We start from the raw sequence: 13,085 nt of genomic DNA, 5'->3' as shown, positions 1-13,085 counted from the left end.
CCACAGCACATGTTACTTCCTCAAAGAACTCCAATAAATTGATTAAACATGATTTCCCTTTCACAAAACCATGTTGACTCTACCTGATTACCTTGAACTTTTCTAAGTGCCCTGCTATAACATCTTTAATAATAGCTTCTAACATCTTCCCTATGACAGATGTCAAGCTAACTGGCCTGTAGTTTCCTGCTTTCTGTCTCCCTTTTTGAATAAAGTCAACCATGGAGCATGTGGTCACCTCGATGGTCATTGCAGCTGAACCCCATTACCCTTACCCTTGATACCAGTAATAGCATCTCTCAGGGATTGTGAGGATCCGGGCTTAACCATCACCTCCACATTGTAAAAGGGTGGGAGAGTGAATTGATAGGAGCTTCATTCAGATCACTGATCTCTGCAGATTAGTAGGAGTGCTGAGCTGCAACCCAGTAGCAGGGGCAGTCATGCAACAGAAATGGGACGTGATAGCATGGGAACGATTTCTAACTCACTACTGCAGTAATGGGACGGTAGAAAGATGAAAATTGCAAATAAGAACTTCCTGCTTTCTTTGCACCCGATGCAATTTTGCAGGGGCCTTTGAAATAAGTTTCCAGTGCTCCCACCTGAAACAGGCAAGATCCTCATGAGTATATTGACATTTGGATCCTTTAATGAATTTAGGACCTGGATACAATTAAGGTCATCCGCTGGATAGAGCACACACTATCATTCCAAAAATCATTAAATGGTAAGTTTCTTGTGGGGCTCCTCCTCGCCTCACAAAAATCGTCCCGGCCATTGCTGGTCACCCTGCAATGACACCCCCTCCCCAAATGAGGATCTGCAGAGGAGCCGCCGAATTTTCCCCAACCCCGCCCCACCCATCCCGACTGCCCAGCTGCCTGTCAGAGCTTGTTTATCGCTGGCAGCTCACTGAATTTATTATAATGAGACCCAATCACCAAAATCATTAGGGCCTCCCGCTGGTGACATCCAGTAGGCGTTATGATTGTTCTGCCCACTGCATGCCCGATGTGTCCACCCAAATCAAAAATGCCCCCTGCCCCCCATCTCTCATGATGATAACACCTCTCTACCTTTGCGACCCCTGAACCGATTCCTGTCCTGGTGCCAGAAAGCAAGCTGAGCTAGACTGCCCTGACAGACGTGAGTTGTTGCAATCTGAAGCTGGGCAGGTCTGAAACAAGCATCCTTATAAAGTCACCCAAACACACAAAATTAATAGAAATTCATGAGAACTTGCTGATAAGTTTACAGATTTTATGTAACAGTTGCTTTTCAGTTAGCCGTAATTATAATAGTACTATTTAATATCCTTTGGGCTATACACAAATTGCAAATAATAGAAAATATGAAGCTAGCCAAGAATCTTAATGTAACTATTGGCACACATGTGTTGGTGTATGCTAAAGTCCTCTGAGCTTTCCTAGTTGAGGTTAGATTATATTCCAGATTGCTTTTTAAAATATTAGCAATTATCTGTAATATTGAATGTCAACACTAGTAAATAAAATCATAATTAGTATTACAAAGCCTGTGTGTGCTCCCTGAGGGATCATTGCTCTTAAAGCTTTAGGATAAAATCTTCTGTGACCCCATAGCTTGGCGACATCTTCCACACATCAGGTGACTTATCAGAAGCAGGCAGTGAACCTGTAATTTTGCAATAATTCATTCACTGCATGAGAAGCCCTGCCTGTGATTCACGATCTCAAAAAATGTCAACCTTACTGTGTATGGCAATCTATAAAAGAAAATGAAGAAAACACTAATTTGCTGAAAGTGCTGGGTAAAGTACTTTAGAAATTCTGAAAGAAGGCTTGAATTCAGCCATTCTTGTGGACATTTATTTATTCTAGTAGTATACCCAGTTTAGGTTCCGCCAAGGCCACTCGGCTCCCGACCTCATTACAGTCTTGGTCCAAACATGGACAAAGGAGCTGAATTCCAGAGGAGAAGTGAGAGTGACTGCCCTTGACTTCACAGCAGCATTTGACCGAGTGTGGCATGAAGGAGCCCCAGTAAAACTGAAGTCAGTGGGAATCGGGGGGGGGAAACTCTCCACTGGCTGGAGTCATACCTAGCACAAAGGAAGATGGTTGTGGTGATTGAAGGCCCCAGGACATCACTGCAGGAGTTCCTCAGGGCAGTGTCTTAGGCCCAGCCATCTTCAACTGCTTCATCAATGACCTTCCCTCCAACATAAGGTCAGAAATGGGGATGTTCGCTGATGACTGCACAGTGTTCAGTGCCAATCACAACTCCTCAGATAATGAAGCAGTCCATGCCTGCATGCAACAAGATCTGGACGACGTTCAGGCTTGGGCTGATAAGTGGCAGGTAACATTTGCGTACACAGAAGTGCCAGGCAATGACTATCTCTAACAAGCGAGAGTCTAACCACCGCCCCTTGACATTCAATGGCATTACCATCACCGAATCCCTCACCATCAACATCCTGGGGGTCACCATTGACCAGAAACTTAACTGGACCAGCCACATAAATACTGTGGCAACAAGAGCAGGTCAGAGTCTGGGTATTCTGTGGCGAGTATCTCACCTCCTGGCTCCCCAAAGCCTTTCTACCATCTACAAGGCACAAGTAAGAAGTGTGATGGAATACCCTCTACTTGCCTGGATAAGTGCAGCTCCAACAACACTCAAGAAGCTCGACACCATCCAGGACAAAGCAGCCCACTTGATTGGCATCCCATCTACCACCTTAAACATTCACTCCCTCCACCACCGGTGTACCGTGCTTGCAGTGTGTACCATCTACAAGATGCATTGCAGCAGCTCACCAAGGCTTCTTCAGCAGCACCTCCCAAACCCGCGACCTCTTCCACTTAGAAGGACAAGGGCAGCAGACGCATGGGAACACCACCACCTCCAAGTTCCCCTCCAAGTCACACACCATCCTGACTGAGAAGTATATTGCCGATCCTTCATCGCCGCTGGGTCAAAATCCTGGCACTCCCTACCTAACAGCACTGTGGGAGTACCTTCACCACACGGACTGCAACGGTTCAAGAAAGCGGTTTACCACCACCTTCTCGGGGGCAATTAGGGATGGGCAATAAATGCTGGCCTTGACAGCGACGCCCACATCCCATAAACGAATTTTAAAAAGGTATGCTTGTATATATGTATTAGATTGATTTATTTTCCTCTTAATATGGAAGCTAGTCCTGAATGAGTAACATTATCTGATGGATCCAGAACTTGGTGCACTTGTTTGGCAAAATATTTCTGTGTTAAAGACAGATTGCATGGGAAGAGACTAGGAGAATCAAATCACATGAATGGTAACTCTTGGAGATTCCAGGGATTGCATAGATAAGCATACACTTTCATATTAATGTACATGACATTCTGGTGTTGTTGTGGGAATGTTACATTTCAGAAGATTAAATACTGTTTGGTATCTACTGTTGACAGTTTAATCTGTGCCGGCCATTCTGCCAGATGTCTTTCTCTTTTTCTAAAGGGAATGATTAATGTGATTTGTTTTAGGCTTAATAGATCATCAGTGGGCGTATTGTAGAGACAGTAAACAGCCACAACAGCTTCCAGAATCTCAAATCCATTTAACTTTCTTCTCATTTTTAACTAGAATACCTACACCAATGCTGATAAACTGCTGGAGGCTGCCGAGCAACTGGCTCAGACTGGAGAATGCGATCCTGAAGAGATCTACAAAGCTGCACGGCACCTAGAAGTGCGGATTCAGGATTTTGTTCGAAGAGTGGAGCACAGGAAACTTCTGCTGGATATGTCAGTGTCATTTCACACCCACACCAAAGAGGTAAGATAGAATGTTCGTGCCTGAACATTGTTGAGATTCAATTTAGCGCTCAAATTACAGTCGAAAACTTTATAGGATAAATGTTACAACATTCTGCTCCTGGCACAAGTCTTGGGCCCAGAATGATTTGTAAAACTGGGATTGCAGCCCCATATGCTTAGTGACAAAACTTTTAGGCTGTGAGAGAGGGTGTGTTGTGAGCCCAGCAAAGCATTATTAGAAGCTTAAAAATGATTCAACTATTTGAATTTCATGAGTTCTATGTTGTAGTGTATGTGCCTTTAAGTCAGAACTACTTTTACAGCTCCTGTATACTGTAGTACCGGCAGTGACCACACCGGTATATAAGCTTTGCGCATGCCTCTGTACCCCCAGTCTAGAAACTACCCTCCTCCAGTAAAGACCTGTTATTTGTTAATGTACGAAGTCACTTCTTACATTTGTCCACCCCAGTCCAACTCCGGCATCTCCACACCATTGTTAATGTACAGCATCCGTGTGATTATTTATCCACTGAACCACGGATCCAACAGTGGCGACGAGTGTTGATTTGAATCTACCTGCAACATAAAAAAAAAAAAAAAAAAATAGTCGAGGCCAGGAACACGGGCGTCGACCACGAGCAACCGCCCAGCAGTCAGGCAGAGATCCAACTTCGCAGGGGAGGCTGTGGAGAGCCGGGCTTGGTTCCCCAGCCACAACGAGCAGTAAGAGACCGACGACAGGTCCAGCGCAGACCCTTCCCGAGCAGCGGTGGCTGGAGCCGTCCGACGGCGGAGAGAAAGCCGAGCAGCGTTGATGGGGTAAGACAGAGGGTGGAGAGCACAGGGCGCAGCCGGGGGTTGAACACCGAGCGGCGTCGAGAAAAATAAAACAAACCGGAGAGAGAGAGTGTAAGAAACAGCCGGGTTCTAGACTGAGCGGCGTCGAAAAATATAAAAAGAAGAACGCGCAGAGCACAACCAGTGCTCACGGGCTGAACAGGGTCCGCGGGGCGAAGAAAGGGGAGACGCCATTGAGCCGCAGAGAAGAAGGAAGAGCGCGGGAGGCGCCATTTTTAGAAGCCGCAGCAGAGAAGAAGGGCGAGCGCGGGAAGGAAGGAAAGCGCGGGAGACGTCATTTTGTGCCAGCGGAGAAGAAGGGGAAGCACGGGAGGCGCCATTTGTGATAGTTAACTCACACCCAAGGATGCCGAAGAGTGGCAGTATCTCTACGTTCGACAATGAAGTCGAAGATTGGGCGACATATGTGGAACGTATTGAGGTGTACTGCAGGGCGAATGAAGTGCCAGATGCTAATAAAGCACTGGTTCTGTTAAATTCCATGGGTGCAAAAACTTATGGGTGACTGCGAAATCTAATAACCCCAGAGAAGCCGGTAAACAAGGATTTTGAAAGCATAGTAGAAATCCTACAGGACCACTTAAACCCCACACCGCTGCTGATAGCAGAATGATTTAAGTTCCATAAAAGGAACCAACACAAAGACGAAAGCAATGCTGAGTACCTAACGGAACTGCGCAAGCTATCGAAACACTGCCAGTTTGGAGCGGGACTAGCAGACACGTTAAGGGACAAGTTTGTGTGTGGGCTACAAAGTGAAGGAACCCAGAAACGGCTTCTATCAGAAAAGGACCTTACGCTGGACAAAGCTTTCAGTATGGCAGTATCACATGAAGCAGCCGCAAGGGGCGCTGCAGAGATACAACGGAGACCACAAGACTATGGCACCAATGAAATGTCCTATGGAACAGGGAAGTGCTATTGCTGCGGCAGAACAACACATGACCAGAAAGATTGTTGGTTCAAGGACCAAGTGTGCAGACAGTGTGGGAAAGCAGGACACATAGCAAGAGTCTGCAGGTCTGGGAAGAAAACCAACAGTAAGAAATCTCCACAGGAGAAGTACAAAAAGGTACACCAGGTGATGGACAGTGGTTCAGACGAACAGAAAAGTGACACAGACTCCGGAAGCAAGGAGCTGGGATGTCTGAAACTACATAAGGTAACCGAAATGGAGGATCACCAGACTATCTGGGTTACACTCAAGATAGACGGAGTCCAAGTGGAAATGGAATTGGACACAGGGTCAGCTCTAACAGTCATAAATCAAAGAGACTACAAGCGGCTATTTTCACACATACCCTTGAAAGCTACAGAGATTGTCTTGAAGACGTATACGGGGCAAAAAGTCTACCCCAAAGGAAAAATAAGGGTGAAAGTGACATATAAAGGCCAGGAAATACCTAAAATGGATATATATGTATTGCCAAATGGAGGACCACCACTGCTAGGACGTGAATGGATCCAGAAGATACAATTAGATTGGCATTCCATACAGGCACTGAAGGTTGAGGCCAAAAAGGATGACGACGTCACACCTGGATGACTGTCAAAAATGCTAACTGACGCAAAAGAAGTGTTCCAGGAGGGACTAGGAACACTAAAAGGAATAACAGCAATGATTAAAATAGAGGAAAATGCAAGCCCAAAGTTTCTGAAGGCCAGACCAGTGCCTTATGTGATCAGACCAGCTGTTGAAGCAGAGCTGGAAGGGTTGGAACGTTCAGGAGTACTGTCCAAAGTGGACTGGAGCGAGTGGGCTACACCCATCATTCCTGTAATGAAGAGGTCGTTGAGTAATACGCCTGGGGAACCAAAGAAGGTCCGCATCTGTGGGGATTTTAAGGTGACAGTGAACCCAGTCCTTCACACGGTGCAATATCCGCTTCCACGAATTGAGGATATTTTCGCCTCGCTATCTGGAGGTAAACGCTTCACCAAAATTGATCTAGCCCAGGCGTACTTGCAAATGGAGGTAGAAGAAGCTTCGAAACATTACCTTATGATCAACACTCATAAAGGTCTCTCAATACAACCGGCTGGTGTTTGGAGTAACCTCGGCTCCGGCTATCTGGCAAAGGGCGATGGATCAGGTCCTGCAAGGGATTCTAAGGACCCAGTGTTATTTGGACGACATCTTGGTCACGGGCGAAAATGACGGTGATCACCTCGCCAACTTGGAGAAGGTGCTCACCAGATTAAAGGAGTATGGGCTACGAGCTAATCGCCACAAGTGCGAGTTTTTCCAGAAACAGATCTCGTATTGTGGCCACGTCATCGATGAAGAGGGGTTACATAAGTCCCCTGACAAGATTGAGGCAGTAGTCAAGGCTCCAGCACCGGAAAATGTGTCACAACTGAGGTCATTCCTCGGGCTGGTAAACTACTACCACAAGTTCTTACCAAATTTGTCTACGGTATTACACCCGCTGAACACCCTACTGCAAACAGGGGTACCATGGAAGTGGGATGACGAACGTAGACGAGCTTTCCAGAAGTGTAAAGAATTGATCACATCAAAAGAGGTGTTGGCCTATTTCAACCCAGCACTACCAATTCATTTGGCATGTGATGCATCACCCTACGGTATTGGAGCGGTGCTGTCGCACAAATTCCCAGACGGGTTGGAGAGGCCAGTAGCCTTTGCGTCTCGGTCACTAACCTCAGCCGAGCGCAACTATGCCCAGATTGACAGGGAGGCCCTCAGCCTAGTATGGGGAGTAAAAAAATTCAACCACTATCTGCATGGGCAGAAGTTCACCTTGCTGACTGACCACCAACCACTTGTCTCCATCTTTAATCCTAAGAAGGGTGTTCCAGTGGTGACTGCACAGCGGTTACAAAGATGGTCCCTGTTTCTAGGGGTGAATCAATATGAAATAGAATATAAAGGCACGAAACAGCATGGGAACGCTGATGGGCTATCGCGCCTGCCACTGCCTACTGTGGAGGAAGCACCAGCAGTGGACCCTATCGAGATATTTTATTCGTCAATAATTGAACGATTGCCAGTAACAAACGCGGATATAGAGAAGGAGAAGCGAAATGATCCGACGCTGTCGCTGGTATATGAATTGACGGTGAGGGGATGGCCAACACATGGCGACTCACTGTTGCCAGCATTCTCATCCAGAAGAGAACAGCTGTCAGTATGCCAGGGGACAGTGATGTGTGGATCCAGAGTGGTGATTCCACCCAAGTTAAGGGAGAGAGTGCTAAATGAGCTACATGAAGGTCATCTGGGGGGAGTGAAAATGAAAAGCCTAGCTAGGGCTTATGTGTGGTGGCCGGGAATCGATCAACAAATCGAAGACCTAACTAAGAGCTGCTTAGGATGCCAGAAGGTCCAAAATGCACCACCACATGCCCCTCTACACCCATAGGAGTGGCCCTCCTCTCCATGGCAATGGGTGCATATTGATTTTGCTGGTCCATTCATGGACTCAATGTTCTTAATAGCAGTGGATGCTCATTCAAAGTGGCCTGAGGTGAAAAAAATGTCTTCAACCACTACAGAGAAAACGATTGCAGTCCTACGGACCATATTTGCCAGAAACGGTTTGCCAGAGCAGATTTGCTCTGATAATGGACCACAGTTTGTGTCCGACGAGTTCCAAAAATTCATGAAAAGGAATGGGGTAAGGCATTACACATCCGCCCCGTATCATCCAGCCACAAATGGATTGGCTGAGAGGTTCATACAAACCTTTAAGAAGGCGATAAAGGCCATGTGCGACGATGAAATTCCACTACAGCATAAGATGGACAATTTCTTATTAGCCTACCGAAACGCAACACATGCAGTTACCAACCAGACCCCGGCCATGATGTTCTTTAACCGAAGGTTGAGATCTCGTCTGGACTTGCTCAGACCAAATGTGCGAAGAAATGTTGAGGACAAACAATTCCAGCACATCAATGAGAAGCCGATAGGGAGCTTCAATGTAGGGCAACCAGTCTTGGCCCGTGACTATCGAACAGAGAAGTGGCAACCCGGAACGATATGTACAAGGCAGGGGCCATTAATGTACACAGTGGATGTCGGGGAGAACATTGTGAGACGCCACGTCGATCAGATCTTAGTGTCACAGGAACGCGTCAACCCCATGTCTCGAGTACCTGGGGATGAACCCGACATACCGGTAGCATCTACTTCAGACCCAGTAGCAGTGGAACCCGATGAACTACTCGATGAAAAGGGGTCAGAATCGCCTCTGCACCAAGAACAAGAACCTCTGGAAAGGCGCTATCCCGAAAGGGTCAGGAAGCCGCCCCAAAGACTGAATCTATAAATGGACTTTTGTTGTTTAATGTACATGTTGAAATGTTAATTGTTATTTGAATATTAGGGGTATTACTAATCTAAAAGGGGAGGAATTGTAGTGTATGTGCCTTTAAGTCAGAACTACTTTTACAGCTCCTGTATACTGTAGTACCGGCAGTGACCACACCGGTATATAAGCTTTGCGCATGCCTCTGTACCCCCAGTCTAGAAACTACCCTCCCCCAGTAAAGACCTGTTATTTGTTAATGTACAGCATCCGTGTGATTATTTATCCACTGAACCACGGATCCAACATATGTGGGTTCAACTCTTGGCACTGAGCTCACCCTTATGAAATGGGCATATGCATAAATCATGTGACCTTGCCTGTTCTACCTGGATTCTTAATAGATTATTGTTGCTGAACTTGATTGAAAACTTTGCTTTGCAATTAAAATTCTTATTTTGCTTTTTGATTCCCGCGGCATTTTGTGCATTTTCTTTCTTTTTACCAATACTTTCCCACAGTACTCCTGGTTGCTGCTGAAATACTAATACACCATATAAACTGGTGATGATCAGAAACCCTTTGGGGGTTCTGATAGTACTGCATAGTTTCGATGAGGAAGATGATTCCTTGAGGGAACAGCCATGCTGAAAACCACACCGATGATAATAGATATGGCTGAAACTTTCAAAAGGTGGATCATTTGAGAATTAACTGCAGTCCCCATAACCGTAGAACATACCTGATGCAAAGGCAATAGGGCAGTAGTTCATCCTATATCTTTCTTAGGAATAGCGTGAACGCAAAACGTTTCCAAAGAGAAGCAGAGGTGGAGTGTGAGTAAGACATTGAAAGCTGCATAGGACCGAGGTAAGTTTGGAGACATGAAGAGAGGAATACAATTAGGACCAGAGGCCTTACTGGACTCCAAAAAATGGAGGAGCCAATGGATTTGCCAGTGACAAAATTTGATGTCAGCCATAATGGTTGAATAGAATGAAACAATGCACGGATCATCAGCCTAAGAGTGCTTATAATACTGGCTGCTGAGAAGCCTAATCCGTAGATGGTTGTTTCAACTCCACTTACCTGCCCGTTCCCCATAACCTTTGACACCCCTGTAGCTCAAATATGTGTCTATTATATTGAATATATTCACTGACTCAGCCTCCACAGCTCTCTAGGGTAGAGAATTCCAAAGAAATTCTGCAGAAAGCCGAGGCGGTGAGGTTTACAGGCTAGTGTGCCATGATCTGCTGGAGCGAGGCGACATTAGGGAGACCCAAGTGGGGCAAAAAAATGTAGCATAAGCATAAATATGAAGATTCCAACTTTCATTTACAACAAAACACCTAAATATAAACTGCTCTCTGCGATACCTAGCTACATTAACTTATAGATGTTGTATCATATTACTGCTCCTGGCATTGGATCTGACATGGTTACATCAAAAAGTCCCCTTGGTGGCTCGGTTGGAAGTGAGCCGTGCAGACTAGACATTTGATCCCATTCTATGCCGGCTTATCAGATCTCAACTAGGTTGGCAGTAGGATCTGTACCATTAGCCTCAGCATCCCTGGATTACGGAATGGAAAATCAGCCAGGATTTCTGCTCCTGATCGCTCTCCAGTGGCTGCTCCTGGGAATTGCATGTGTGTAGGCATTGGATGAGAACAGATTTGGGTTTTGCCAGATGCCCTTGTAGTCAAATACCTTGCCAATGCTCAATATCTAGACACCTAAATGAAGAATGACCACTCGGTTAAAGTTATTACAAGGTACCCAATGCCTATTGACCCCCCGCCCCACCGCCACCGCCCCCCCCCCCCACCGCCACCCCAGCAGCAGTCAAAATCTTCAGGAGAGAAAATTGGCAAAAAAAATTAACAGGCTTGCATCACGTCTTATACTTGAGTCCCAGTGCTTGCTGACAGTAAAAGCTATAAGCTAGTTGTCTATGTTTTGCTCCTGTCACTCAGTAGAATGCTTGTTGAGGATGGAATGGGGGAGTGCCATTAAACTGCAGCCCAGGGGCTACATGTGGGCCCCTGAGGGCTGATAATCCAGCCCTCAAAGCCCAGGCAACTCAGTCTAATTTGTGCTTATATTTCTTAATCACTGGTTTATCATAGATTCATAGAATGATACAGCACAGAAGGAGGCCATTCGGCCCATCATGCTTGTGCCAGCTCTTTGGTAGAGCTATCCGATTAGTCCCACTCCCCTGCTCTTTCCCCACAGCCAACGTTCCCCCTAAGCTGTGCGGCCATGCAGTGATCGGGAGGTCCTGCGTAGGCTGCTCACCAGCTGTATCGCTGGAAATGACACCGCACAAGAAATTTAAAGGAACCACGCACCTAAAATAAAAATTAGAGGGAACATTGTCCACAGCCCAGCAAATGTTTGCTTTTCAAGTATTCAGTTCTCTTTTGAAAGTTATTATTGAATCTGCTTCCATCACCCTTTCAGTGCATTCAGATAATAACAATACGCTGCGTAAAAAATTGTTTCCTCATGTCATCTCTGGTTCTTTTGCCAATCAACTTAAATTTGTGTTCTCTTGTACCCTTGTACTTCTAGAAACAGTTTCTCCTTATTTACTCTATTAAAACCCTTCAACACTTTGAACACCTCTATCAAATCTCCTCTTAACCTTCTCTGCTCTAAGGAGAACAACCGCGGTTTCTCTAGTCTCTCCACACCCCTGGTACCATTCTCGTAAATTATCCTGTTTGTATTTTGCGTCGTTGAGGTTTGAAAAGGGCTGTTGCCTCATTGGTGGGTTAATCCTAAATCAAAACACTCGGACCTGTTTGTATCTGCAACTAAAATATATGTAGAATAATGGGAACATCGATCTAAATCTCAGCAAGGTTCATTGTGCACACCTAACCTGGGACAAGAAGCTTGGACACCCTGAGTGGAAACTCCAGCAGTGCCATTGAACTGCTGAACTTGTAGCAGGACAGAAACTCCACCCGCTGCTTTGTCCTTGCCAGGAACCTGTCCCAAATACTGCAGCTGTACAAGGGTTCCCACCTGTCACAGCATTGTGGGATGTTGGAGGACGGGCAAGTGGTAGAAGTGTCAGTAGGTGAGCACTTTGGTGACAGTGACCATAATTCGGTGAGATTTAAGGTAGTCATGGAAAAGGACAAGGATGGACCGGAAATAAAGGTTCTAAATTGGGGGAAGGCCGATTTTAATATGATAAGGCAGGATCTGACCAATGTGGACTGGGATCAGCTACTTGAAGGAAAATCCACATCGGAGCAATGGGAGTCTTTCAGAAAGGAAATTGAGAGAGTACAATGGCAACATGTTCCCGTAAAGATTAAGGGTGGGACTAACAAGCCCAGGGAACCTTGGATGTCAAGGGATATACGAGAATGGATTAGGAAAAAAAGGGGGGCTTTTGGCAGATACAAAGGACTAAAGACAGAGGAAGCCCTGGAGGAGTATAAAAAGTGCAGGGGGATACTTAAAAAAGAAATTAGGAGAGCGAGGAGGGGCCATGAAATAACACTGGCGAGCAAAATAAAGGAAAATCCTAAGGTGTTTTATAAGTATATTAAGGGCAAGAGGATAACTAGGGAAAGAGTAGGGCCCATTAGGGACCAAAGTGGCAAACTGTGTGTAGAGCCAGAGGATGTAGGTGGGGTTTTAAATGAATTTTTTGCATCTGTGTTCACTATGGAGAAGGACAATGTGGACATAGAAATCAGGCAGGGGGACTGTGATATACTTGAACATATTAGCATCGAGAGGGAGGAGGTACTAGCGGTTTTAGCAGGCTTAAAAGTGGATAAATCCCCAGGCCCGGATGAGATGTATCCCAGGCTACTATGTGAGGCAAAGGAGGAGATTGCAGGGGCTCTGACACAAATTTTCAGAACCTCTCTGGCCACAGGGGATGTGCCAGAGGACTGGAGAACAGCTAACATAGTACCATTATTCAAGAAGGGTAGTAGGGATAAACCAGGGAATTACAGGACGATATAGGCTACAGGACGATATAGACAGGTTGGTCAGTTGGGCGCAAAAGTGGCAAATGGAATTTAACCCTGAAAAGTGCGAGGTGATGCATTTTGGACGGACAAATAAGGCAAGGGAATACACAATGAGTGGTAGGACCCTAGGAAGTACAGAGGGTCAGAGGGACCT

General features: G+C 45.9%; 1 protein-coding gene across 7 annotated transcripts in view; it reads left to right on the top strand.

Moving 5' to 3' along the window:
• Window positions 1–13,085, top strand: part of kalrna (kalirin RhoGEF kinase a) — a 1,017,450-nt gene that overhangs the window by 524,642 nt on the left and 479,723 nt on the right. For all 7 annotated transcript variants that reach the window (XM_085986273.1, XM_085986275.1, XM_085986274.1 and 4 more), the window contains exon 11: window positions 3,617–3,808. In XM_085986273.1, coding sequence (XP_085842399.1) covers window positions 3,617–3,808 — 192 coding nt within the window. The remainder of the gene's footprint in view (window positions 1–3,616; window positions 3,809–13,085) is intronic.

Source organism: Somniosus microcephalus, chromosome 4 (genome assembly GCF_052327205.1).
Source record: "Somniosus microcephalus isolate GS21.2 chromosome 4, FLI_Smic_1.0, whole genome shotgun sequence".
Lineage (NCBI taxonomy): Eukaryota > Metazoa > Chordata > Chondrichthyes > Squaliformes > Somniosidae > Somniosus > Somniosus microcephalus.
The sequence above is the reverse complement of the archived record's forward strand: the minus strand, read 5'-3'. Positions and strand labels throughout refer to the sequence as shown.